The sequence below is a fragment of the Apis mellifera genome, linkage group LG9 (assembly GCF_003254395.2).
Source record: "Apis mellifera strain DH4 linkage group LG9, Amel_HAv3.1, whole genome shotgun sequence".
In the NCBI taxonomy this organism is placed as follows: Eukaryota; Metazoa; Arthropoda; class Insecta; order Hymenoptera; family Apidae; genus Apis; species Apis mellifera.
In genome coordinates, this window is record NC_037646.1 from 1583487 (window position 1) to 1611007 (window position 27521).

General features: G+C 18.0%; 6 protein-coding genes and 1 long non-coding RNA gene across 10 annotated transcripts; 4 read left to right on the forward strand and 3 right to left on the reverse strand.

The window, feature by feature from the left end:
• Positions 1–1056: 1056 nt before the first annotated feature.
• LOC551907 (kelch domain-containing protein 4) lies at positions 1057–3627 on the forward strand. The gene is made up of 8 exons (XM_016917546.2): positions 1057–1330; positions 1546–1716; positions 1943–2178; positions 2244–2410; positions 2500–2649; positions 2718–2933; positions 3005–3349; positions 3434–3627. The coding sequence occupies exons 1-8, from the start codon at positions 1217–1219 to the stop codon at positions 3589–3591; spliced, it is 1557 nt and encodes a 518-aa protein (XP_016773035.2). The 5' UTR covers positions 1057–1216; the 3' UTR covers positions 3592–3627.
• A 2416-nt stretch (positions 3628–6043) lies between these two features.
• Positions 6044–7933, forward strand: LOC107965832. Its single transcript, XR_001706280.2, has 3 exons — positions 6044–6305; positions 6968–7225; positions 7670–7933. It is a non-coding gene; the product is annotated as an uncharacterized LOC107965832 (long non-coding RNA).
• LOC551936 (facilitated trehalose transporter Tret1) lies at positions 6799–9319 on the reverse strand. 2 transcript variants are annotated; one of them, XM_624319.5, is made up of 2 exons: positions 9042–9319; positions 6799–8362 (listed from the first exon to the last, which is right to left on the reverse strand). In XM_624319.5, exon 2 carries the CDS (start codon positions 8334–8336, stop codon positions 6912–6914), a length of 1425 nt encoding a protein of 474 aa, XP_624322.1. In that variant the 5' UTR covers positions 8337–8362; positions 9042–9319; the 3' UTR covers positions 6799–6911. The 2 variants fall into 2 exon arrangements, with proteins under 2 accessions (XP_624322.1, XP_016773033.1); XM_016917544.2 differs by lacking the exon at positions 9042–9319 and adding an exon at positions 8716–8765.
• Positions 9320–9819: 500 nt separating this feature from the next.
• LOC100576439 (coiled-coil domain-containing protein 40) lies at positions 9820–16360 on the reverse strand. Its single transcript, XM_026442946.1, has 6 exons — positions 16276–16360; positions 12958–13099; positions 12195–12817; positions 11639–11682; positions 10553–10759; positions 9820–9884 (listed from the first exon to the last, which is right to left on the reverse strand). The coding sequence occupies exons 2-6, from the start codon at positions 13075–13077 to the stop codon at positions 9820–9822; spliced, it is 1059 nt and encodes a 352-aa protein (XP_026298731.1). The 5' UTR covers positions 13078–13099; positions 16276–16360.
• Positions 16015–17047, forward strand: LOC102656685 (39S ribosomal protein L42, mitochondrial). 2 transcript variants are annotated; one of them, XM_026443050.1, is made up of 2 exons: positions 16015–16172; positions 16669–17047. In XM_026443050.1, exon 2 carries the CDS (start codon positions 16669–16671, stop codon positions 17026–17028), a length of 360 nt encoding a protein of 119 aa, XP_026298835.1. In that variant the 5' UTR covers positions 16015–16172; the 3' UTR covers positions 17029–17047. The 2 variants fall into 2 exon arrangements, with proteins under 2 accessions (XP_026298835.1, XP_026298836.1); XM_026443051.1 differs by lacking the exon at positions 16015–16172 and adding an exon at positions 16355–16520.
• A 102-nt stretch (positions 17048–17149) lies between these two features.
• LOC412510 lies at positions 17150–22075 on the reverse strand. Its single transcript, XM_026443052.1, has 8 exons — positions 21994–22075; positions 21336–21467; positions 21056–21217; positions 20677–20906; positions 19440–20598; positions 19184–19288; positions 18211–18245; positions 17150–18130 (listed from the first exon to the last, which is right to left on the reverse strand). The coding sequence occupies exons 2-8, from the start codon at positions 21410–21412 to the stop codon at positions 17310–17312; spliced, it is 2589 nt and encodes an 862-aa protein (XP_026298837.1). The 5' UTR covers positions 21413–21467; positions 21994–22075; the 3' UTR covers positions 17150–17309.
• Positions 22076–22366: 291 nt separating this feature from the next.
• Positions 22367–27454, forward strand: LOC100576436 (putative ATP-dependent RNA helicase TDRD12). Of its 2 annotated transcripts, XM_026442666.1 has the most exons (17): positions 22368–22594; positions 22728–22996; positions 23114–23313; positions 23398–23530; positions 23618–23759; positions 23822–23986; positions 24320–24472; positions 24571–24723; positions 24797–25031; positions 25100–25243; positions 25327–25508; positions 25585–25710; positions 26133–26281; positions 26366–26536; positions 26698–26866; positions 26931–27110; positions 27187–27454. In XM_026442666.1, the coding sequence occupies exons 1-17, from the start codon at positions 22418–22420 to the stop codon at positions 27397–27399; spliced, it is 2961 nt and encodes a 986-aa protein (XP_026298451.1). In that variant the 5' UTR covers positions 22368–22417; the 3' UTR covers positions 27400–27454. The 2 variants fall into 2 exon arrangements, with proteins under 2 accessions (XP_026298450.1, XP_026298451.1); XM_026442665.1 differs by lacking the exons at positions 23398–23530; positions 23618–23759; positions 23822–23986 and having other exon boundaries at positions 22367–22594; positions 24402–24472.
• Positions 27455–27521: the final 67 nt, after the last annotated feature.

Below are 27521 nucleotides of genomic sequence, written 5' to 3' on the forward strand. Positions count from 1 at the left end.
AACATTATATTTTTAAAATGACTAGAATTTTCATATAAAATTATAAAATAAATTTCACAAAATAAAGAAGATGATACCTTATTTTATTACATAACATTATTATATAATTGAATTTTCTTTTTAAATTATTTTTTATTATTAAATTTAAAAAAAAATTTTTTAAATTTATAAATATATTTAAAAAAAATAAAAATGGAAGAATATAAATATATTTTTCAAATGTTTCAAAGAAGCAGAAAGATAAGCTTATTACAAACTAGTAATAATAATAATAATAGTAATAGAAATAATTATTTTGAAAATAATATTTTTAGTTCATATAAATTGAAAAAAAATTTTTGTAATTTATTTCAAATTCTATAACAATTAATTTAAATGTTGAAGAGAAAAATTGTTTTTATTTATACATCAAAATAAAAGATGGAAATAAATTAAAATATCATATACTCTTCAGCAAAAATATAACACTTATCTCTATATAATTTTTGAATAATTATTAATAATTATGCAATCATTAATTTATGATTATATTATAATATATAAATGAAATAAGTTATTAACAGATCATGATAAAATAAAAATATAATAAGACAATCAATAATTATATATTATAAATTATAAATAAATAATTTTTCTAATTTTAAACATTCGTATATTAATATATCCTTACTATTTTTTTAAATTAAAGAAATTATAATATTGAATATTTTAAAATTATAATTTCCAAAATATATATCATATTTAAAATTAAAATTAAAATATCATATTAAAAATAAAATATAAAAAATAATAAATAATAAAACAAAATAAAATATATATTTTAAATTTAATAATAATTAAATTTCATTTCATAAATGTTTATATATTGCTTCGAAAAACTTATATCATTTGCTCATCATATAGATATATGACATCAGATAGATGATTTATTTTAATTATTTGAAGTCATGCTTATATATATATAAAAATATTTATTTTTCATATTGTCATTATACAAGTCACATTATAAATTTTATGGTATATGTAATTTTATGGTATAAAATGACAAAAAGAAAAAAAGACATTAGTGACCTCAGATGTTCTTATTTTCATTCTTATTCCTAACTATTTATAAGTTTAATCCATGACTCATACTTTAAACAAATGTACTTATATCGTGGAAAATTAAGATTTCAAAATTAAGTGTTTCTACTTTTAAAAAAATTTACCATATAAAATGGGTAAAAAAGATAAAAACAAAAAAAAAATAAGTGGTAATGAAAAAACTGCACTTAAAACTGAAAAGAAGTTGAATGCTAAACAGAAAAAAGAATTAGCTAAACTTGGCGAGGTTAGATAAATGTGTAATATATAATATAAAGCATTTTTATAAATTTATAAAGCATTTTTTAAAAATTTATAAATTATAAAATTTTTATATTAAAATATATTTAATTTAAAATAAAAGATAAATTTTTATTATATTTCATTTTTATTCAATGTAATCATAATTCTAAATTAAATTATAACACAAAAATAATACTGATTTATTTTTATATTTTCTAGGATGACATAGAAAATATTATTGCTCAAATTGAAAAAGAAGAAGCTAAAAAACAATGTATTATTGAAAAAATTGTAGCACCACCATCTAGACGTATAAATTTTACCTTAACAGTACATCCTTTCAAAGATGAACTTATTATGTTTGGTGGAGAATTTCATGATGGACGAATGGTAAACTAAAAATATATTAATATATAATTTTATTAAATAAAAATAAAATTTTACTAAATAAAATTTATTTCAATTAATTATTTTAATATTTTTATTTAATATATTTTATATTATTATATATATAATTATATATATTTAATTTTATATATTATTTTTATTTAATATATTATTTATATTTAATATATTTTAAATTATTTAATATTACTAAAATTTCAATTATTTTCAGACATTTGTTTATGGTGATATGTTTATATATAATTTAAATAAAAATGAATGGATGATTGTAAAAGTACCTGGAGCTCCACCTCCACGTTGTGGTCATCAAGCAATAACTACAGCTGCAAATAAAGGAGAATTTTGGATATTTGGTGGTGAATTTTCAAGTCCTTCAGAATCACAATTTTATCACTACAAAGATTTATGGGTTTATCGATTTGCAGAAAAAAAATGGATAAAAATTTTGTATGTTATATTTTTTAAATATTTTATTACTAAATATTTTTATTTGTTTTTCTTGTTTTTTTAAGACGTCCTGGTGGACCATCAGCTAGAAGTGGTCACAGAATGGTTCATATAAAAAAACAATTGGTAATTTTTGGTGGTTTTCATGACAATTTGAAAGATTATAAATATTATAATGATGTATATATATTTGATCTTGAAACATATATGTGGCATAAAATTGAATTATCTGGTAAAATCTTGAAAAATGAAAAATTTGCTTTTAAAGTTTTATTATTAAAATAATAATTGTTATACTATTAAAGATATATAAAATTACAGGTATTCCACCACTTCCAAGATCTGGAAGCATTCTGTTATCAATTTCTGAAAATAAACTTCTTTTATATGGTGGTTATAGTAAGGAAAGAATAAAAAAAGATGTTGACAAAGGATGCATACATAATGATATGTTCTTAATGATACCTGAAAGTAAGTAATTTTTATATAAAATATACACATTAAATTTTTAAATAATGTTATACATTTATACATTATAGAACATGATCAGACTGGTTTAAAATGGAAATGGATATCTGTGAAACAAACAGGAATCAAATTATCACCACGATGTGGCATATCAGCTAGCTTAATCCATTCAAATTTGGCTTATTTATTTGGTGGAGTTTTTGATGAAGAAAATGAAGAAGAACTCCATGGAATATTTTATAATGACTTATTAGTTTTAGATTTGGAAAAATTCCAATGGCACATAGGTAGATATATTAATTATTTTGATATTATGATTAAGTTAAAAAAAAATAAATATGTTATTGTTTAATATCAGTAACATTAAATGGAAAAAAAAATATAAATACACAACATCGAAGAAGAAAACCGAAGAAAGAAGAACAAAATGAAAATGAAGATGATAATGATGAAGAAATGCAAGAAGCGCCCTCTACTTCTATTAATTCTACAGTTATTGATGATGATGGAATATTTACAGTTACAATAGGATCAACACAAAAAACTACTATTAATAAAAAAGAAAACACGTATAAAGATATGTTCATTCCATGTCCACGAATAAATTGTGGGCTTGTTGTAAAACATAATGTTTTATATTTATATGGTGGTATGTTTGAAGATGGAAATCGACAATATACACTCAATGATTTTTATAGTTTAGGTGTGTTTATTATATATGTTTATAAGTACATATGTGCAATACAATTTTATAAAATGACAATAAATATTATATTTATTTTTATAGATTGTCGAAAATTAGATGAATGGAGAACAATATTAAGAGATGATTTATCTTCCCAAACTTGGTATGATTCTAGTGACTCTAGTACAGATAATGAAGATACAGATGATAGTAATGAAAATGATCTTATAAATATGCAATTGGATATTAATGAAAAATAATAATATGTATTATAAAATAAAATGAATTAAATGTTATTTTTTAAATTATTTTTATAATATTTAAACTTATATATATCTTTATATAATATATATAATAAGATATATATGTATATATCAGATAGAATTTAATTTGATGTCTTTATATTAAATCATTTATAATTTTGATTTAAATATAAATATTCTATTTGACGAAATATAAATGAAGTTATTATAATTTATTTTATTATTATATTTATTTTATAATTATTTTAATTTTCAAACTATTAATATAAATCATTATCAAACATCAATTGATTCTTAAAAGCAATCAACTTGAATGGATGAAACAAATCTTTTAAGTTTTATAAAAAAAAAATATAATTTATTTTTTAAATCAAGAAATTTTTCTGTATGTGAATCATTTTTCTAACTTGACTATTTATAATTGTTATCTACTATTTTAATTAGATATTATATCGGTATTAATTATTATTAAAAAAATAAAAAATTATTAATTTTTTATTTTTAAACAAGGATTTAAAACCTAAATTTTAAAGATATCGTAAAATTAATATATATGATACAGATGTTATATTATGAATATTATTTGTTATATTAGTTATTATAATATCAAAATTAAAATATGTTCTTATATACAATATGTTTGCAAATGAAAAAAGGGATATAATTGATAATATTCCGATGATTGTCGAAATTTAGCAAATCGTTAATTTTATATTTCAAATGTTACAACTTGTTTTTATTTTTCTAATTAAAAGATGTACTAAATGTACAAAATATTATATAAATATTTTATGACTGAAACAAAAATTATTGCACACGTAAATAAAATTACCATTATGACATTATTTATATAAGATCCAAATATTTCTTTTTCTAGATTATATTTTTTTTTTGCGAAATAAAATAATAATACAAAAAAACTTGTATTTAAATTATATAAAATAAATAAAATTAATAAAAAAAAAATTATAAGTTTTTATATAATAACTTTTTTTTCATCATATAAATAATTGATAAATTTTTTACTAAATGATAATATTATTAAAAGAATTTTTATTTTAAAATTTTTTCTCTTTTGAATCATAATATAATATCGAAAAATAGCCAAATTTTCATTTTGAATTAATTTTTAAAATTAATTTTTATGAAATTGAATAGCAAAAAAAAATTATAATATATATTTACGTATACATTATGTATCTCTAAAGTTTCGAAATTTTTTGAATTTGTGGATTGAAAATCTTGTTAATACTATCAATACTAAAAAATTATTTAGATCTCTTAAATTTATTTTATCATTATTAAGATATAATTTATTTGATATTGTTAATGACTTATTAATATTTAGATTCAACAAATTGTAAATTTATAAATTTATTGTATTATTACAATATTGTATGTTTACAAATTTTCTATATTTTATATTATTTTAATTATTAAGAAAAAAACATGATTAAAAATATTTTGATTTTAATTTTTAATCATTTTGTGATTGTGAACGAAATATTTCATATGTTATTAATATTGTATTTTATTAATATTATAATACAAAATTATAAATTATAATATAATATAATATAAAAATTAATAAATTTTACTAAATTTTAGTAAAATAAATTTATAAATTTTAATATTAATATAAATTTTATTCTTATTAACTATTATATTTGATAAATAGATATTATTATTATTATTATTAATAAAACTTAGTAATTTTATCAAATTTATTTTATATATACTATAATATATTTACTATAAATTTTGAACTAAATTTTTATCAATATTAATTATTAATCATTAATAATATGTAACATATCTCATTGTATAAATGATATTATATTATGAAATATTTCGTTTATGTTACGAAGCGATTAAACAATTATTATTATTCTTCACAATAAAATAACCGAAAAAATAAAATTAGTTTTTGATAATATATCGGTTTCAGTAGTTTTTTCAAAATATTAAGAGTAAAATATTAAAGTATTCAAGATTATATTTTAAGTATTAAAATTATATATCAAATTATTTATTTTATTTAATTATTCAAATAATATTTTCAAACATGAAAATAAATATACTGATACTTTTTTATGTACAATTGATTATTTCAAATAAATTTCAGTGTAATATAATATAACGTATTATATAACTTCTTATTTAACAAAAACTTATCTTGAATAAATTTTAGTAAATTCTAGAATATTAACATATATATAATTTTACATAAATTTATAGATAAATTATTTTATCAAACATAATATTATAATATATTATTTAAATCCATAGTTGAATTGTTGTATGATATTCAATCTGCCTATTTACCGAAATCCATAGGAACAAATCAAAACACTCAAAATAGGTTCATAAGATTTCAGATTAGAAAGATTGAATATATTTTTTTACTATACTTAATTTTTACTATATTTATTTTTTTACTATATATAAACTTGTTTATTCTTATGTGTACAAGAAAGTCACTAATAATATTTGAATCAATTTGAAATTTATAAATCAATTAAAATATCAATGGAAAAATCTTATCTCTATTTTAATTATTTAATCTTTCTCGTTACTAAGATAATTTTATTTTGTTCTGGACTCAGTTCGTTCATAACATTCATGTAATGTATATTAGAGATAAAAGTATAAAAAAAAATTAATGAATTTGTAATATTCATTCAAACATATAAAAAAAGCAATTGCAATATGTATGCATTTTTTATGGAATATGTAATATGTAATTATGTAATATTAATGTATAATGTAATATTCATTTATATTATTAATAAGTGATATCCAGATCGACTATTATTTCTTTGCATAAAAATGAAAAATATTTAATGCAAGTGAAATAAATATAAATACTTATTAATGATTTGATTGGATAATTTAATAATCTGAAATTCAAATTGATTCAAATATCATTAATATTTCGGATTTTCTTGATATATGAAAATAGAAAAATAATTGTGCATATAAAAACATATTTAATCTTTTTAATTTAAAATTTTATAGAAGTGTATTTTGATTTGCTTCTATAGATTTTTATAAACATCCTGTATATATATTTCGGCAAATATCAACTATTTTATATCTTTTTATATAATCTATATTTTATATATAATTTTATATTTTTTAATATAATCTATTTACATAGTAGATTATACAGTTTTACAATATAAATAATTTAAAAACTGTAGATATCTTATAGTAAATGATTTATTTTTAAATTCACAAAAACAACATTATTAATTGTTAATAATTTTATCCATTAATTGATAAATTTTATAGATAAATATTTTTAAACAATAATATTATAAGTTATTTAATTCTCTTTGAATTTCTTCCAAAGATTTACCTTTTGTTTCAGGAACTATAAAGTATACAAAAAAAGTTCCAATAAGACAAATTACAGCAAATAACCAAAATGTAGCATCAAGATCAATTGTCTTTGAAAGATCACTGAAGAATTTAGTTACAATAAAAACCAATATCCAATTAAAAAGACAAGCACTACTTGCAGCTACACTCTTTACTTCTGGTGCAAAAATTTCACCCATCATCATCCATGGAAGTGGACCAAAACCCATATTGAACATAATAATAAAAATACATACAGAAACTAAAGGTAACCACTTAATTGAATTAACATCTACTTCATTTTTTAAAAGATAGAAATAAATTCCAAGTGTACAAGATGTTAAGCATAAAAATATTATAGATATCAATAATAATATTCTTCTACCTGCATGATCTACTATTAATGTACTTACAAATACAGCCAAGACTTGCATTACACCTACTATAATAGTTGAGTAACTAGGATTTAAACCAGTATTAGCTTTTTCAAAAATACTGTTAGTATAGAATATAACAACATTAACGCCACTTAATTGTTGAAAAAACATTAAACCATAAGCGATTATAAAACTTTTTAAAGTCGTTTTAGATTTAATTAAAATCCAAAAAGAAACCGAATTTTTATTAGTTTCTTCTAATGCATCTTTTTGATTTTGTAACTCATTTTCTATATTATATTGAATACCACGTAATTTAATTAAATTTTTTCTAGCAAATTTTTCATTACCTTTTTTTAAATAATAAGATGGTGATTCTGGCATAAACATAAAAACTACAAAAAAAATAAGTGGTACAAGAGCAGATATAATAGACAATATTCGCATATTAACAAAAGTTCCTAAAATATATGATAAAAGAATGCCTGTAGTAAGAAGTAATTGAAAATATGATCCAAGAGTTCCACGGATCTCATTTTCAGCTATTTCTGCTGTATATATTGGTGCTGCTACACAAAAGGCTCCACCACTAAGACCAGTAATGAATCTACCAATATAAAACATAATCACAGATTTGGCAAAAATTATAAGTAACCAACCTATAGTAAAAGGTACCACCATCAAGAGCATTGAATATTTTCTTCCTATCATATCAGTAAGAATACCAATAGGAATACATATCACTGCTGAACCTATTGCAACTAATGAGCTAATCCATGAAAATTCATCTTTAGATATATGTATATCATATAAAGATTCTAGATTTTTGCCATCATCACCAGCAGAAGAAGTCCATGCTAATGTCATTCCAGCTGCTAAGGCTCCAAGTGTTGATGCCAAACTAGCAATATATTGAACTAATCTGTTAGTTGATGATACAACTTGATCTCCAGTATTAGAAATTAAAATTTGTTGTGAAATTCCAAGATGATTCTCATTCATTTTCTTGAAATTATTTCAATAAATAGCTAAAAATAAATAATTTAATTTTATTTATGAGATTTTTTAAATAATTGTCAAAACTTATTGCATATTTGCTGGAAAAATAATATAATTTAAAATTTATATTTATTGAATTATTAATAAAAAAAAATTATGTTGCTTGTAACTAGTAGAATTCTATAAATGAATTTCTAAACTATAAAATTTCAATTTGGTATTTTGATATTCTTATAATAATTTAAAATTATTAAATTTATTTTAAAATTGTAATTTTTGAATCATGTCTACTCTTGCAGCAAATATGCGATATAATCAGATAAAAAAACTTAAAATCTTAATGAAATATTTTAAATATTTTAAACATAGAATAATTACTTACATTTTATTTGAATTTAAACCTAGTAGAATTGCTAATAGAATTTTATTTATATTAAATTAAATATTTATTCTTTTACAGTAGTATCATCTATTATTATTACTATAAGTAATGAAACAAAATATTTTTTATCTTTTTATTATAGTTTGCACTATTATATATTGCATATATATTGTGATATAAATAAATAAAATTAGAAAAATTTAGAAAATCGACTTAAAATAAAAATGTTTTTATGTTTATCTTTTTTTCGATTATATACGATTATATATGATTATATTATATATTATATACGATTTATAGACAGTAATGATAATTTGATGATTTACCTTAATATTTCATATCAGTGATATGACTGGATTAAAATTAATCTTGATCGAATTTGTGATTCGTCTATCGCATTTGCTAAATATAAAGTTCTTATCTATATTTTCTTTATTCTTCTTAGATCATTATAATCAATATTTTTAATCTTTCAATTTTTATCAAATTTTTTATTTCTTTAATATTTCTTTAAATATTAATAAATATTTAAATATATAATTTCAAATTATATTTTTTATAACATTGAAAAATTTTATGTGATATTATTCTATTGTAACTTGGTAAAATAATTCCTTAAAATGGTTACTAGAACTTTGTACCTTTGTATTCATTTATGATAACATAATAATTATTTTACCTTATCTTATACATTCATTAATTTTTTAAAATGTTTGCAAAGTAAGTAATACTCTTTTTATGCTATTTTTTAATGTTGGAAAATCATGATTAGTTTTTTCTAATGTACATTTTAAATATTCTCTACAATAATGTTCTCTTTGCAAATTTTCTTCGATTATATTTTCGTTTTTATAAATCATTTTATATATACCATTTTTTATATCATATAATTGTTTTACTTTTCTTTGCTTAAGAACTAAACTATGTAAATTCTAAAATTTGAAAAGTAACATTAAAAAAATTATAGAATAATTATAGAATAATTTTTTTAATGATATCTAAAAACATACGTGATATTTTAATAATTCCATTTGTTCAATTTCGTTTTCTATAGTTTGAACATGTATTTTTAGATTTTGTAAAAATTCTTGACATTTAATTAATTTATCCTGAATGCTTGTTATTTGAATTTTTAATTTTTCTACCATATTGCCAGTTTGTTTTGTAATCTGTTAATAAATAAAATATATAATATATAAATATAAATAATAATTTATAAAATAATAAAATATATAATAATCTTATAAAAATTAATTATTTTGATTTACCTTTAAAAATTGTTTGATTTTTACTTTTTGATCAGATAAACGTTTATACATTATAATCTTTTCGTTATGTTTTACTTTTGGATTCTTTTTAAGTTTACCAAACATTTTGTCAACTATAATATCTCTTCTTGTAATGCAAAGATTCATATCATGAATTAATTTTTCTTGAATTTTTTTTAAATAAGAAAGTCTCATTTCCATTCTATGAATTTCACTTTTCATTGAAGCTATACCTCCAGTACTTGATTCTTCTTTCATATTTTTAATCGTATCTTGTAATAATTGTACCTTAATTATATTAATATTATAATAATTATAAAGAAATAAATGATATTGTAATAAAAGATAAATTACCTTTTTTTCCCATGCTAAACTTTCTTGTTGTGCAGAATTTAATTCTTCCTTAAGTAAAATTTTCTCTGTACATAAATTTTTTAAATCACTTTGTATTTTTATAACTTCTAATTCTAATTCTTGAAAAGATAAAAGACATTCATTTTTCATTATACAATTTTTATCTTCCAATTCCTTTTCTAAATCTTTTTGTACTACTAAATTTGAATTCATACGGGATAATTTTTGATTAAGAGAAGTTATAATTTTATTTACATTTGCTTCTTCCTTTGTAAGCATTTCTAATGCATATTCCAATTTAAAATTTTTTTGTCCTATTATCATAATTTCCTTTTCAAGAAGATTTAATTCTCTTAACTGTGATTCTCTTTGTTGACTTAATGAAACGAAAAAACCTTGTTGACGTAACCAAAATTGTTGTGCTTTTTTAATATTTTGTTGAAGTTCTTGAATATTTTTTTCTAAACTAACAATTTTTAAATCTTGTGGACTCAATTCTTCTCCACCAATACTTGGTAATATCTAAAATTGTTTATGTATAAATATATAATTTGTAATGTAATAAAATATAATGAAATTATATTTTGAATTAAAAACAATAAAAGAAAAAAATGTACAACCTGCTCAATAAGTTTATTTATTCCAAGAAGTTTTGTTTGTGACTTTCCTATCATTGCTTCATATTTTTTTGTTTCTTTTTGTAATTCATCTATTTGTTTTTCTTTCCCAGTATTCTTCTGTGTCAATTCCAATAATTCTGTTTTTTTAATTTCAATGAGATTTTTAAGTTTTTCTAATTGTAACAGATTGTTTCCATATGTATTTTCTATACGTGCAATTGAAATTTCATATTCTAATACAATATTTTTTGTACTCATTAATAATTCATTTATATATTTAGTTGTCTTATTGCATAAAAGTTTTTCTTCTAATTTTTCAAATATTGTTTTTTCTAAATTATTTTGTTTTTGAAAAGTAGTTTCAAGTTTTTTACTTATTTGTTCTTCTTCATAAAGATAATTTTGATATTTCTGAAATTATATCAGTTTATAATAATAGTTGTAATATTTTAATTTAATAATTATAACATATTTAACATACACTAAGTATAACATTATAATCATATTCTGTTTGTTCATTAATTTTAGTTAAATTTAATAATTCTTCTTTATTTTTTGCAATTTTTTCATTATATACTGATATTGCTCGTGATGTAATTTTAATATTATTTTCTATTCGAAAGTTCCACGATGTCAAATATTCATTATTTTCCATTTCTTTTTCTATTTCTTTATTTACTTTTTGTATTTCTAATAACAATCCATTGTATAATTTATGTGCTTCTCTAAAAAAATTAATTTTTCAGTAAATTAAAAAAATATAAAAAATATAATTCATATGAATTCGTTTTTTTCTATGAAAAATTCAATATAAACAAAAAAGAAAATAAATTTAATATAAAGAAAGAATTATTTATCTTAAAATATAAACAAAATTTTTAATTTTATTTTAATTTATTAAAATATATTTCAAATTATTTATAAAATCGTGAATTTATATACAATAAACTACTCCCACTTACTTAGTTACTCCCACTTATTGCTTTAAATAATTAGTTAAAATATGATTATATTATATTATTAATAATTATTATAGCAATAACTTTTATATTTTAATATATTAATAATATTATATTATATTATATTTAATTTTAAATGTAATTAAAAAATATTATATACATATATATATTTTATTTTTAAATGGGAGTACATTGTATATAATACACTAATATATATATATATATATATAATAATATATAATTTTTTTCTTTTAATTTTTTTTTTTTTTAATATTTACTTTTGTTCAAAATATAATTGATCGTGAATATTACTTCTTTTAGAAATATTAGTTACTACAGATTTCCATATATTATGTAAATCTTTATGTTCTGTATGCAGAGTTTCTAAATCTGTATTTGCATCAATTATCATTTTATTAGCATCTTCTTTTTCTTTATTTTTAATTTGTAATTGCTCATCAAAATAAGCTATTTCTGATTCAATTTTCCATATTTCTTCTTTTAATCGATATAATATGAAATCTCTTTGTTGTTTTTTATTAATCAATATCTTATTTCTATTAATATCTTGTAATGATAATTGTTTAGATATAATTAAATGATTATTTAATTCTTTCTCCCATTTAGATAAATAAGAATGAAATTCCAACATATTTTTTAATTTTTGAGATAGTTTTTCTTTTTTATCTTTTTCTTCTTTCAATTTTGAATAATTTTGTTTTAGAATTTCTTTAGCATTTTCTATATTGTTATTTTTTTTTTCTCTCAAAAATGTGACTTTTGACAATGCTTGTATATATTGTTGTAATATTGTATGTTGATGTTGAACATCTTGCTGCATTTGATAAAGTTGTATAGCTTCTGACTCTAATTCTTTTTCTGCACATTTTATTGATGTTTCCTAAAAATATATAATTATATTTATATTTTATAAAAATATATTTTTATTTAAATATAAATATGAATTGTAACAAAATTTCTGTAAATATTAAACATAAATATATTATTTATAAATATATATTTTTATATTCATTTACTTACAAGATTGAGTATTTCTTCTGAAAGTTTATTATCAACATGTAATAAATGTGCATGTAATGTTTCTTGAAATTTTTTCATCAAATTATCATTTGGATTCAGAATATGTAATGTAGTTGCCATAATTCAAACACAATATTGCGCTCTATTATGAATTTTTTAATTATTTAGAAACTGTTTTTTAAAAAAAATATTATTTTTTATCTTTTTATATATTCACTTAAATAAAATTAATCTATATATGTATATATAAAATTTTTAATCTTCTTCTTTAAACTTTTTCTTGCAATACTAAAAGATTTATTTATGTTTCAATTATGTGGTAACCATATTAACAGTCGCGAAGTAAAAAATAATAGAAAGAAAACTTTCAATATTTTTATTTTTATCAAATTTTTCCTTTTACTATCTAATTTTTTAAATAATAATATATATATATATATATATATATATATATATATATATATATATATATATATATATAGTTTAATAATTATTAAAAATTATCAATATTTTAAATTTTGAAATTGCAAGAATGTTTGAAGATTAAAAATTTTATTAAAATAATAGAAAAATTCTAAACATAATGACTTGAAAAAATAACAATAAATGTTTTGAATTATATTTTAAAAGCATCTAATATACAAAATGTTTAAAAAATATTTTTTGAATAATTTACATTTTTTAAACAATTTTTTATTATATAAAAATATAGTTACAATAATAATGCAATTATTATAAATTATATTATTCTCAGACAATATATAATATCAAAAATTTTGATTAAAGTATAAAAAAAATTTAGATTTTTTTTTAAATTTTATAAATTTTATAAAATTCGATCATAATTATTATAATTCATCGATTTAAAAAATTATATATATGTAAATTTTACAGACAAATAATATACAATAAATAAAAATTATAATACAAAATAAAATTTATTAATATTTTTACATGTACAATATACGATTTATAAATTTATTTTTTAAAAATCATTTTGTTTGCTAAAAAAAATAAAATTTTTATTATTTATTTTTTATAAATATTAAATAATTCTAACATGTTTTTTATCTATTTTATATATTTTGAAATTTTTAGTATATTCTTCTAATTTTCATTTTCATATTGTTTCTGTTTTTAATTTATTTAAAATTTTTTTTTGTGTTATAGTTAAAAAATATATTTCCATGTTTATATTAAAATGCAGTAATATTATAAATATAAAATTATTACATTAATAATTTTTTAAAAATCAATTTCTCTCTAAGATTTTCAATTATAATTTTATATTAAAATTTATCTTAATTATAATTTCTTTTTAGTTTTAAAAAAATGGCAACATTATATATTCAAGTCTAAAGCTCTATGAAATTTGTTTTATTCAATATATAATAACTTTATCTAATAAAACTTATATCTAATAACTTTGTAATTTCTATATATTTATATTGGATTCCATATAGTTATATTCAAAATTTTTTATTAAAAATTGATTATAAATTTAAATAAATATAAAAATTTCTTATTAAATAACAGTATTTTAAAAGAAATTTAATATAATTAAATTAAAAGAAATTCTTATATTTATTTAATTTTTTAACCAATTTTTGAATATTAAAAAAATTTAATAAATTTTATTATTTTTTCATTGTTTTTAACTGAATTTAAACTCTTAATTTTTTTTATTATTTCTAAAACTGGTACTAATAATAATGGATTCTAAAGAAAATAGATTTTTTTCATTGTTGATATTAATTTTATATAAATTATCTATTATGCAGAATTTTTTAGAAAATTTCTACTTTAAAAAAAATCTAAAATATTCAAGAAGCAAGATATTAAAATTGTATTACTATTGATATACTTTGAAATTATATATTAAAATTTGCAAATATTTGTGCAAAGTTATATGTAACACATAGATTAAGTTTTAAAAATTGTAAAATAATTGTACTTTGATAAAAACTTTAAGTAAATTGGTAAAAATTAAATACTTAAATAAATTGAAAATAATCAAAGTATTTTTTTATATTTTTTTAATAAAAATATTTATGTTCATTACTATAGTACTTTTTTCATGCATTAGCAGGATATAATAGTATCAGTTATTAGCTCATGAATGATTAAAATATTTTCTTTTGTTTCTTTTGCATGAATTTTTTAATATTTTTTAAAATTTCTTGTCTTTCTTTGAATTTTGTGAAAAATATTGTATATAATTGAATTTTTCAGGTAAATTATTGCATAATATCCACCGAATAATAAATGCATGGAAAAATAATAATTTCCAACATTACATATATATATTACATTATTATTCAAATATATTATTTTTCTATAATAAGTTATATTTATAATATGTAGTCTATAATATATAGTCTATATAATGCATAATATATAGATTATAATATCTAATTTAAAGCACTTATATAAATTTTCTATAATGCCACTTTGAATCTTGATTCAATATTTCAATATGTATTAAAATTCATAAAATTTTAACATCTGATATATCAAAGCTCTTATATATTAGTATATCATATATTAATGAGAGGTATTTATTTTATAACATTTATATCTGTTTTAATAAATTTAATAATATTTTTTATAATATTATTTTTATTCTTTTTAAAAACATATTTTTTACTATATTTGAATCAGGCCAAGTTATTTTATACATTTCAATAAAATATTGAATATTTAATAAATAAAAATTTTTATTACTATAATAATATCCAAACAAATTTTTAATTTTGCTTTTTTTAGATTTTTTTATCAATATTTCTTTTGTCTGGAAACATTGATGACATTTCTTTTTCTTTTAATTATATTATAATTGAATTTTTATATTTCAATAGCTTATTTATTTTTGTTATAATAATTTTATTGTAGATTTTACATTTTTTTATATAAATTGCATTTCAAATCAAAATTTGAAATCTGGATCCTTCGATTATACATTGCGAAATAATTATTTCTTACTATATTGCTACCGCTATTATTACATATATATATATATATATATATGAATTATAAATTTTAAATAATTTTTAAATTATATTAATACAAAAATATCAAATATTTTAATTTATTAAATATTTTACTTAAATCCTATTATTTATTTTAAAATTGCAAAATCAAAAAAAATCCAAGATACAACACTATAAAGTTAAACAATCTAAAAATTAAACATCGTCCCATGAAGATAATAAAAGGTTACGTATTCTTTTCGTATTCTTCTCTATTCTTTATTGAAAAAGAATTGAATCACATTTAGAAATAGTAGGAATAGCAACTAAAATCCATGTTTAACAATACCTTCGTTTAATAAATCATTTTCTTACACTGTTATCTTTTGATATCATTGGAAACCATTTTATTTCGATATTTCTAACAATTGTATAACAACATATATACATAGAATGTGTAACAATTAATAAAACGAATCTTATTAAGTAACATAACATATTTTATTTCAAATATATTATAATATTTTTAATAATTTAAAATATACGTACTGTGATATATAAATATTTATTCTAATTTTTTTTTAGCAGTTTAAGGTTATTTTGAAATTTTCATTTTATAATATATATATTTTTGCTTATGTACATTATTTATAAATAATTATAAAAATATATTTATATAATAATTATTTATATAATATATTTTTAATTATATTTATATAATAATTTAATTATTTTTAAATAGATGAATGCTGTCTTAAGTGTTGGACGCACAATTAATATATTCTGTAAACGATGTCTCAGTTCTTTTAAATTACCTCCAGAATTTGTCATACCAATGAGTAATGATATGATTATCTGTTGGCATCCAGAACGAGAATTTCCTTACAAATGTTCATTACCACTACCACAAGAAAAAGAAACTTTATCAAATTCTATTTTATGTATTGGTGAAAAAGAAATTGCTGATGTTTTTAAGCATAAGAGAAAAGAAGTTGTTATTGAAGAACTTCGTAAAATGACATACACTACAAAACATAGATGGTATCCTAAAAAACGGTTGTTGAGACTTAAAAAAATAGAACCAGACAGACCATATCTGTAATGTTATATATTTTTAAAATGTAAATTAATATAATAAAAGAATAATGGAATATTAGAATAAAAAAATAATATAATTTTAAAAAATTATTATTACAGTCTTTTTATTTATTAAATTAATTACTTCCATTCTATTGCACCTATTTAAATATTCTTAAATTTATATACATACATATACGTACACGTGCGCGCATACACACATATACACGCACAAAAGTCATAATATAATATATATTAATACATCTAAGCAAGAATTAGTCTTTCAGAAAAAATGATATTTAAGTTCTATAAATTTTGAGGTAATATTTGTCTTTCTCCTTCATATAAAAATATTTGCATTGCTTGATATAATAAATATCTTCCAAAGTTACATTTTTCTTCTATATCCCATGTTGCTACTATTCCATAGTAATCTCCATTTTTACAATTTTTTAATTTTTGTATTCCTAAAGCATCGATCATAGCAGCTTCACGTGTATAAGCTTCTACTGGAATACTATTTTGAAAAATATGAAGACAAACAATTCCATATCCAGCATTCCAAATACTTAAAATATGTTGAATTTTTGCATTTTCAGAATTTTTATTTGAAACCCATGTATCAAAAGCATCTTTAAGATGGGAGTATGGTCTATTGCGTGTACCTTTACCCACATAAAAAATAGCAGAAAGGAATGTAGTCCAAGCTATGGGTTTTGTTAGATTTTCTATACGAGAAGGTAAATCTTTTGTTATACGTGGATCTAAAAGTAAATAATTAAAGCAAGTTTTATTCATTCCTTCTCTCCATTTTCTAGAAGGACTTGCTAAGGAAAATTCTTTAAAAGCATTTTTTTCAATGATTTTATATCTTTCTAAATCATTAACCCAATTTCCATACATTAGGAATGGTTTTATTTGAAATTCATAATAATCCATTTTAAATGAAGAATGATTAATTTCAAAGAATGATGAATTATATATTCCACTTTTTAATTTGGTGAGACGCTTTAAATATAGTTGCCTGGTTGTATTAGTTATTGGTCCAGGATTATCGCCATAATAAATTAGTTCCTTTCGTAGCATTTCATTTGTTGGATTCATTGATAAATTTAATGACTTAGGCCCTAAATAAATTTATATAAAAAAAGTTATTATATACTATATACTATAAAAAGTTATAAAATAATTATTAAATAAATCTTACATAATTTTTCAGATGAAATAGAATTTGCAGATTTACTGTAAATAAATAAAAACAATTATTTCATTATTAATAATAAGCGATGATTGATTCAAAGTATAATAAAAAAAAAAACTATAATATTTTCGTTTTAAAAGAAAAAATATTTCAAATTTCTTTGCATTATTTATTTTTGTTTTGAAAGATTAAACTTTATAATCTCATAATTTCTTTATTACTATATTATTTCTCTTACTAATCATATTTTAATTAATAAATTGATATAGAAATTTTTTTTTTTTAAAAATTGGAATGAAATTTATTAGAAATTTGAAAATTTCATTGAAATTAAATTTTTTTCTCTATTTTTTTATTTTTGTTTTTCACTTTTAATTTCACTTTATTGAAGATAAATAAAAGCTAATAATTTTCTCCTCCACTAATATAATTACTATAAAATATCATTAATAAAATATTATATTTAACCATATGAACATTATAATTTCTTTTTGTACTATCAAAAAATATAATTGTACTATCTAAAATATAAAACTATAGTTGATCAAAATAAAATTTGATATGAATCATAAGAAGAGAAAATATTTGAAATATGAAATTTTAAATTTAGCAATTTATATATTCAAAAAATACAAGTTTTGACAAAATAAAAATAAAAAATGAAATTTCATATATTTGTTTATTGCGATAAACGTGATTGATTTAAAAAAATAAATAGAAATTGAAATTATTAAAACAAATTTTATTTTTATGTATTCAAGCAATGTTTTAAGAATTCATTAATAATTTAATAATATTGAAATTTATTATATATATATATATACAATAAATGTATATGCATGAAATATTAAAAACTAATATTTCATATTTCAGATAATCTTCTGATGATTTTATGATAATCATTAAATTTTATGTTATAATATATATATATAATATCAATCAAACATTGATATTATTCAAAAGAATACTTTTATCTTACCATGGTGATAATGTATAAATTCTACGTTCTAAGAAAATTACACCTTCATCTGTGTTTTCGTATTTATATTCTTCTTGTACACTAACATATGACTGTGATCTGAAACTATTAAAAATAATTTATTAAATTCAAAATATTAAATATTTTTGTGATAAAATCTCAGACATTGCAATATCATAAAAATTAAAATAACATTTAAAATAAAATTTGAAATAATTGTTAAATATAGATAAATATCGGATATAAATAATCTTACCTTGAAAGAAAAGTATTCAAATTTTCTTTATAAGTATTTAAAGTATTTATAGTATTATTAACTTTTAATTCTACTTCTTTATCTGAAAATTTTTCTTGTAAAATATATTCCTTTAAATGTTCTTTATTTTTTTTATTAAAATCTATTTTTTTTATGTTTAAAGTTCTAAAATTATTATTAAGTTCTTCTATTAAATTTTTTTGTGATATACATGTTTTAACATTAACTTCATTTTTCTTCGAACTTATTGGCATATCCTCATCATATTTATTTTCATGTAATTTTATTGCCAGGTTTTTATTAAATTTATAATCCAAGTCTTTTACACAACTTTGATTTGGTGACAAAGAATTCGTTGCATCAGGACTTGTATTATCTGAAGAAATAAATTTATTATTTTTTCTGAGTTTCCTAAGTGACGAATATTGTCTATAAAATCGTTTTTTTCTTCTTGGAGTAGATCTTGCTACTTCTTTTCCTAAATTAAATTCTTCTGATCGAAATGATCGATTTTTTGTTATACAAGGTGTAAAAGTTTTAAATTTTAATTCTTTATTTGATATTTTTGGAGATAAGTATTTTTGTTCCATCTCTATTGATTTATTTGATAAAAAATTAGGCGATTTACTTATAATAGAATCACTTGGATCATATACAGATATTAATGGAATTTTAATATTATTGTTTTGACAAAAATTTTTTCGACGAGTAATAAATCGTTTTCTTACTTTTATTTTTAATGAAAATTTATCTTTTATATTATATGACATATTATTATCAGTACTTATTGTAGATGATGGACTTGTATCATATAAAATTTCTTTGAATTGTTCATATTTCTCATTAATTTCATTTTCTTTAGAATTAGATTTTAAAGAATTTGAAAGTTGATTAATAATTTCATTGACTAAGAACTTTTCCTTATCCATTTCTTCACGAATTTGAAGTTCTGCAGCATTCGTCATTGTATTATTAACTTGATTATCATTATTTATATTATTGTAACTGAAATTAAAAGTATTTATATGTTTTATATCAGTAAATTTTTCATCTTTATGTTCTTTAAATGTATCAATTAATATATTTCTTTCAATAACATCTGAAATTTCTGGAACAATATATTCAGCTACTATGTTTTCAGTGTTAATCATCAGTTTATCTATAAAAAATATTTAATTTTTATTCATTTATTAATTAATTATAAATATTGAAATTTAATTTATTTTCTTTTACATACCAAAAGTCATTTTATATTTTGTTGGTTTTTCTTCTTTTGTAGTATTATCACAATATTTTCCAAGTATTACAATTGCTTTATAATATTTACCATCAAATGCATAATGAAATGGACTACGTCCTTCATCATCCAAACAAAGAGGATCTCCACCATTTGCTAAAAGTAACTCTAAAACTGTGGCTCTACCCCATGCTGCTGCTACATGAACTGGAGTTAATCCATCTATTGATCTATAAGATTAATTAAAATAGCATTTCATTATTATATATTGAAAAAATTATATTTTTATATTTTCATATATATATTTTTCTTCAAAATATAAAATCAATTTTATTTTAAATTAAAAATTAATTATTTTAATTTTATTTTAATTAATTACCTGATATTTGGATTACCTCCATGACGTAAAAATAATTTAGTAACTTCTTCTGCAAATGCTTCAGAATCATTACCTATTACTAAGTGAAATGGAGTCACTCCGTATGTAGGAATTAGAATATTTGGATTTGCTTCTTTATTTAAAAGTAAAGTAGTTACTTGTCTATTAAAATAAATAAATAAATAAAAATTTTGAAATATAAGAAATATAATAATATGTAAATTATATAATAATATCAATCTAAATTTTTAATTTTTTTTTTAAATTTTGAAGATCTTACTTTATATTATTATCTTCTAAACCATCGCAAAGAGAAGAAGCCAAAAAAAGACATCCTTTTGTTTTTAAGGTCGACATTATATTTCAATTATAATTGAAATTTAATAAATTTTTGTTGTATCAATTTTTAAACCTATTATGCATTGAATATAAAAATAAAATATTTATTATATGATAAAAATTATACCATAATTAAAATATAAAATCATTTATTAATTGAATGATTGAAAAAAATATTATATATAATTATAATAAGATTATATTATATAAAATTATAATAAAAATACTTTAAAATTTAATTTATACATTATACATATCATATAATGTTTTATAAAGTTTTTATAAATCATTTTTAAAATATAAAATGAAAAAAAAAAATAAAATATAAAATGCGTAATATTTTATTATTTTATTTTTATATTTAAAATAATAATTTAAAAATTTTTCGATTATATAAAACAATATAGTTTTATAACGAACATAATAAATACTTTCCACAACAATAAAACTAAATAATAACTATAACTGGTAAAATTAATAAATGGCTTATTAAAAGTATATTGTATAAATTAATTATAAAACAAATGATAATTATATTTTATTAAAAATTAATATTTTTTATATTAATTTTATTATAAATTTTTATATCAAATATTTACTATGAAAATTTAAAATCAAGCACACTACAATTCACTTTATTTTTTTTTGTTTGCCCTGAAGTTGTTTAAGTTTCTATTCACTATTTACATTCTGTTTAAATTTATTTTTTATTTTATTAAATTAAGTATGTAAAAGACAATTTTTAAATACTTTTTCAAGTATATTTATAATATATAAATAATAAATAATAATAACCATATTATTTATCAATTTTTATTTTAACAATGTATAATATTTGTATTTGTTTATATTATATATATGATAATAATTGAAAAAAAATATGAGTAATCAAAATTGTTATAATACAGGTTAAGTTCATATTATAAAATTTTTCATTTTATACAATTTATGATAAATTACAATTTATGAAAAAAATAAAAAAGAAACATTTATATTATAAAATTAATAATAATTATAGTTATTATGTTGCCTCCTACTGTAACAGTAATTAAAGTAACAAATGTTTTAACACCATATATTATAAGAATTTGTGAAATCAAACATTATAATGAAAAATTAAATTCTATCAATAAGAAATTATTTAAAAAAAAAGAAATTTTTAAGACTATTAAAAAATACAGTGAACCAAAAATAGGAGATGTAAGTTTTTAGAATAATTTATATATAATTGTTATTTTAATACTAATATTATTAATATTTATAAATTAAATATAATTCATATTATCTTACTTAAATTATTAAAAAAATTTATTATATGTATAAATCTTTTTAGGCAGTTATAGTATATAATAAATTACATACAACATTTGATTTTCCTGGATGGTTATCTAGAGGACATATTTATAGTATAGGAAATCTAAAAGATACATATAATATTTTTCTATCTGATCATGGTATTTGTGTTGTATTAAAAAAAGAAGATTTTGTTATTTGTTCAACTGATATAATTACAGAAGAATATTTGAGCTTTACAGCTGGTTTATATAATGTTTTACCTGCTGATGTAAAATATGATTTCTCTATGCATAATAAAACTCTAACGTATGATTAAATATAATTAATATAATATTAATATTAATATATTATTTATTCAATATATTGAAATAATTTATATATTTAAAAATTATATTATTTATTTTTTCTTATATGTTTGTAAAGAATTTTAGATGAATGGAGCACATCTGCAATTGAATATACAAAAGAACTAATAAGTGCATCTGATACAATTTATTTTGATTATTTAGTATCTGATCAATATGGAAGATATTATGGTGAATTTTATCTTAATATAAAAAACAATATAATACGTTTAAGTGAAATTTTAGTTCTTAATCATTATGCTGTGTATTTAGATAAAGGTAATTTATCATATTTTTACGTATTTTTAGTATTTAAAATTACATTATTCCAGATGCTTATTTTTATATTTAATTTTTGTATAGAATTATTGCAATTTATAAAAAATCCTATAAATAAAAATTTAGATAGAAAAATAATTAATAATGAAATCATATTTTATTTAAACATTTCAAAAGTATTAAGTAGTAATAATAAAGAAAAAGAAAAAAAAGAAAGGTTTGATAAAAAATATAATTAGACAAAAATTAATTTTATTTTTTCTATTCATTTTATTAACATTTTTATTAAATTTTTTATTAATAGTTGTATAAACAAAATGAAATTTGAAAAAGATAAGTATTATGAATTTAAAAAAAATAAAGAAAGAATATTAATTTATGGAGAAGATAAATATGAATGTTTAAATTCCACTTTAGATGCAAAATTTCCTGCAGAAATACACAAGGTACAATTATGCTGAAATTATTATTAAGATAGATAAAAATTAATTTATATTCATATTTCAAGATTTGGAAATCATTGATACAATCTTCTAAACCAAGAAATATACAATCATATATTTGGCCTGCTATAAAAAAAGGTTTAGATATAATAACAATTGGAACAGCAAAATCTGGTAAAACTACTGGATATGTATTTGCTATTTGTGGACTTTTAGCTACCAATGCAAATGTAAAATATTATTTAAAATAATTATATCTTTATTAATATTAAAAATAATATTATAGAATATATTACATTTTTGTGTATATATATATATATATATATATATATATATATATATATATATATATATATATATATATATATATATATATATTGATGTATATGTATATATATGAATCATTAGAAACTATATAATCTGTGATTATATTATAATTTTATCAATTATTATTTATCAGATAATTGATAATTTTAAAAAATATATATTAATTTAAAGTTATTATATTTTTTAAAATGCCATGTTTACATGTTATATTTTAAGAAATATAAATTTTGAAACAGCTTCCTCAAGGAATAAATCCATCTGTATTAATACTATGTTCTTCTTCTTCTGAAGTATTAGAAGTTAATTTTTTATGTACAGAATTCCTACAAAATTATGAAAAAATACGATCAATTGCTGCAATTAATGGTAAATCAGAAAGATCATTAGTGGTATGTAGAGTTCTAAATTAAATATAAAAAGAAATAAATAAAAATATTTATTTTAATATTTATTTTAATGGAATAAAAATTAAATATTTTATTTTTAGGCTGAAATGTTTAATGGGTGTCAGATATTAATTTCTACACCTACATTTTTAGTACGTTTTATGAATAGGAATGAAAAATTAATAAATTTTAAAAATCTTCGATATTTAATTTTGGATGGTGGTGATATTATTTTGAATAAATATTATGATTCTGTAAATTTCTTTTACATTTATGATAATTTTTTTATTTTTATATTTATTTAAATATAATGAAATATAATTTTAGGTAAATCATTTATTTAAGAAATACAATATTATTTCTAATACAGAATTAAAAAATAAAATGTTACAAATTATAATAACTGCAACACATTGGACACCACAATTAAAAAAAGTTGCTTTTATTTTAATGGATAATCCATACATATGTATAGCATCTTTTTTAGAAGCTGCAATTTTTAAATCTGTACATATAAATATATATGTAATAAATTCAAAAAAAAAAAATGAAAAACTCTTAGGTAAAACATAATATTTTAAGACTTTTATTTACACTAAAATTAAATAATTTAAAATCATTTTATAATAGATTTATTAAATAATGGATATTCTTACACAAGAACTATAATTATTTGTACAAATAACAATGAAGCTGAAGAATTATATAACTTTTTACAAAAACATGTAGAAATTCTTTTAGCTCATGGAAATATGAATTTTTTTCAATTACAAGGTAAGAATATATTTAAGAATTTAAAAATTGAAAATTTTTAAATTCTATTATTTTTAAATTTAATATTTTTTACTTCAATATAGATATTAAACAATGTTGGAATGTTTGTATAAGCGGTTCTTATCCAATTTTAATATGTACAGATGATATATTATCTGATATAGATATTACAAATGTAACTTGGTTGATACATTATTCAATTCCTTTACATTCTAAGACTCAATTTAATTTTCGATTTTCGACACTTATAGAAAATTTACAAATGGTACAATTATTTTATATCAAAAATTTTTTGCATAATTTAATACAAAATAATTTTATTCATAATAAATTTATTTAAGGAAAATTGCAATTGCAAAGTAACAATAATGATGGATGAAAATAATGATATACAATTTTTACATATAATGAAAATTATGCAGCGTATGAATATTATAATTCCTCAAAATATATTAGAAAATATTAAGGTATCTATTAAAATAATTTAATAATTTAATATATATAAATACATATAATAAAAATTTGGAAGTAATTATATTTTTTCATGAAATAATAAATTTTGTTGTAAATATTATAAAAATAATTACTTATTAAAGTAACTACTATAATACATATTGATAATTTAAATAAAAAAAAAAATAATAAAATATCTAAAATTTTTTTAATAGTAATAAAAAAAAGACAATCATTTTAATGAATCAAAAAATTAATTTTAATTTATATCCATTTAAGATTTTGTTTCTTAATATTTATGTTTATAATATATATTTATAATAATGTTTATAATATAATATTTAGTATTTATTATTTAGCAAATTTATTATTTCCAAATTTTTAATAACAATATTCATTAATTTGTGATACAAATTTGTTTTAAAAATTTGTTAAGTTTATAACAAATGCATTAGAAAAGAAAAAAGAAAATTATCCTATTTGCGACAATATAAAATCCTGGGGATTTTGTAATAAACAAGTTTCGTGTGCATTTAGACATAAAATAATTTCAAAAATTGATATACCACTCACAAATATTCAAATGTAAGTAATGTAAATATGTAAATGTAAAAAATTTATAATTTTAATCAAAGATTTTTAATTAATAAATTTTTGATATTATTTTAGAAATGATAAAGTGAAATTCAGAGTAGTAAGTATACTTGATGCCACACATGTTTCTGCTAGAATTATATCGTATATTAAATTTGATACATTAGAAGAAATAGAATTTCCTAATACACAATATATGTTAATTAACAAAAGTATTCAAGAATACTATTCTTGTGCAAAAAACAGGTTAATATATATAATATAAATATGTAATATAATGTTTATTTTATATGTTTATTATATATTATTATATATTATATGTTTATTATATATATATATATATATATATATGTTTAATGATATTTTAAAAATTAATTTAATATATTTATTTATATTTTTTTTTATAGAAAGAAATGTGAAATAATAGACATTGGATGTATATGTGGTTTAGAAGAACCAGTAGATACTTTTAAAAGAGTACAAATTTTACATATTGAAAGAGAGAATAAAACAGGAAATCCAAAGTATGTAAATGTAAAATGTATTGATAATGGAGTCATTTTAAACAAAGTAAATGTATGTATTTAATTAATATAACAGTTAAAAAATTTATATTATGATAATATAATTTTTATATTAGGTATATAATTTACTATATATGCCAAAAGAACTTATAAAATATCCTATACAAGTATTTGAAGTATTTTTAGTTGGTATAGCTCCTCATGATGATGAATATATTTGGAATAATTGTGCAATTGATGCTGTATATGAATGGTTTAAAGAAAATGTTGACAATAGATCATATGTAATTGGAACAGTATGTTATATATTATTTTTTCTTATTTTATGTTTTTATAATTTTTACGAATACAATATAATATTGATTTAAATAGGTAAATTTACATCTTGGAAATACAATATGGGTAGATAGTTTAAACGTTGGAACAAAATTAATTGGATATAAAGACTTAATTGGTTCATCTATAAAAACAGAATTATTATTAAAAGATCATGCTGTCAAAAATGATAAACATTTAAATCAGATGTACCAACTTTGTAGAGATGCTGGATTTCTACAAATCAATGGATATGATTTAAATCTTTAAATGAAAATTTGCGAAAATATTTTAAAAAATCATATTTTATATTCTATATATATATATATATATATATATATGCTTTTTTCATTATTCATTAATATAAAATAAAATAAAATATAATCATAAAA

Coding starts and splice junctions, on each gene's coding strand:
- LOC551936 (XM_624319.5), bottom strand. CDS start 8,336: ATGAATGAGAATCATCTTGGAATTTCACAACAAATTTTAATTTCTAAT.
- LOC100576436 (XM_026442666.1), top strand. CDS start 22,418: ATGTTGCCTCCTACTGTAACAGTAATTAAAGTAACAAATGTTTTAACA. Junction 22,595..22,727: donor GTGAACCAAAAATAGGAGAT/GTAAGTTTTTAG, acceptor AAATCTTTTTAG/GCAGTTATAGTATATAATAA. Junction 26,282..26,365: donor CCACTCACAAATATTCAAAT/GTAAGTAATGTA, acceptor ATATTATTTTAG/AAATGATAAAGTGAAATTCA.
- LOC551907 (XM_016917546.2), top strand. CDS start 1,217: ATGGGTAAAAAAGATAAAAACAAAAAAAAAATAAGTGGTAATGAAAAA. Junction 1,331..1,545: donor AATTAGCTAAACTTGGCGAG/GTTAGATAAATG, acceptor TATATTTTCTAG/GATGACATAGAAAATATTAT. Junction 1,717..1,942: donor AATTTCATGATGGACGAATG/GTAAACTAAAAA, acceptor AATTATTTTCAG/ACATTTGTTTATGGTGATAT.
- LOC100576439 (XM_026442946.1), bottom strand. CDS start 13,077: ATGGCAACTACATTACATATTCTGAATCCAAATGATAATTTGATGAAA. Junction 11,683..12,194: donor CAATTATATTTTGAACAAAA/GTAAATATTAAA, acceptor TAATTTTTTTAG/AGAAGCACATAAATTATACA. Junction 10,760..11,638: donor ATTGTTATTAGAAATACAAA/AAGTAAATAAAG, acceptor ATATTAAAAAAG/CACAACAATTTTGGTTACGT.
- LOC412510 (XM_026443052.1), bottom strand. CDS start 21,412: ATGTCGACCTTAAAAACAAAAGGATGTCTTTTTTTGGCTTCTTCTCTT. Junction 21,218..21,335: donor TTAGAAGATAATAATATAAA/GTAAGATCTTCA, acceptor TTATTTTAATAG/ACAAGTAACTACTTTACTTT. Junction 20,907..21,055: donor GGAGGTAATCCAAATATCAG/GTAATTAATTAA, acceptor TTAATCTTATAG/ATCAATAGATGGATTAACTC.
- LOC102656685 (XM_026443050.1), top strand. CDS start 16,669: ATGAATGCTGTCTTAAGTGTTGGACGCACAATTAATATATTCTGTAAA.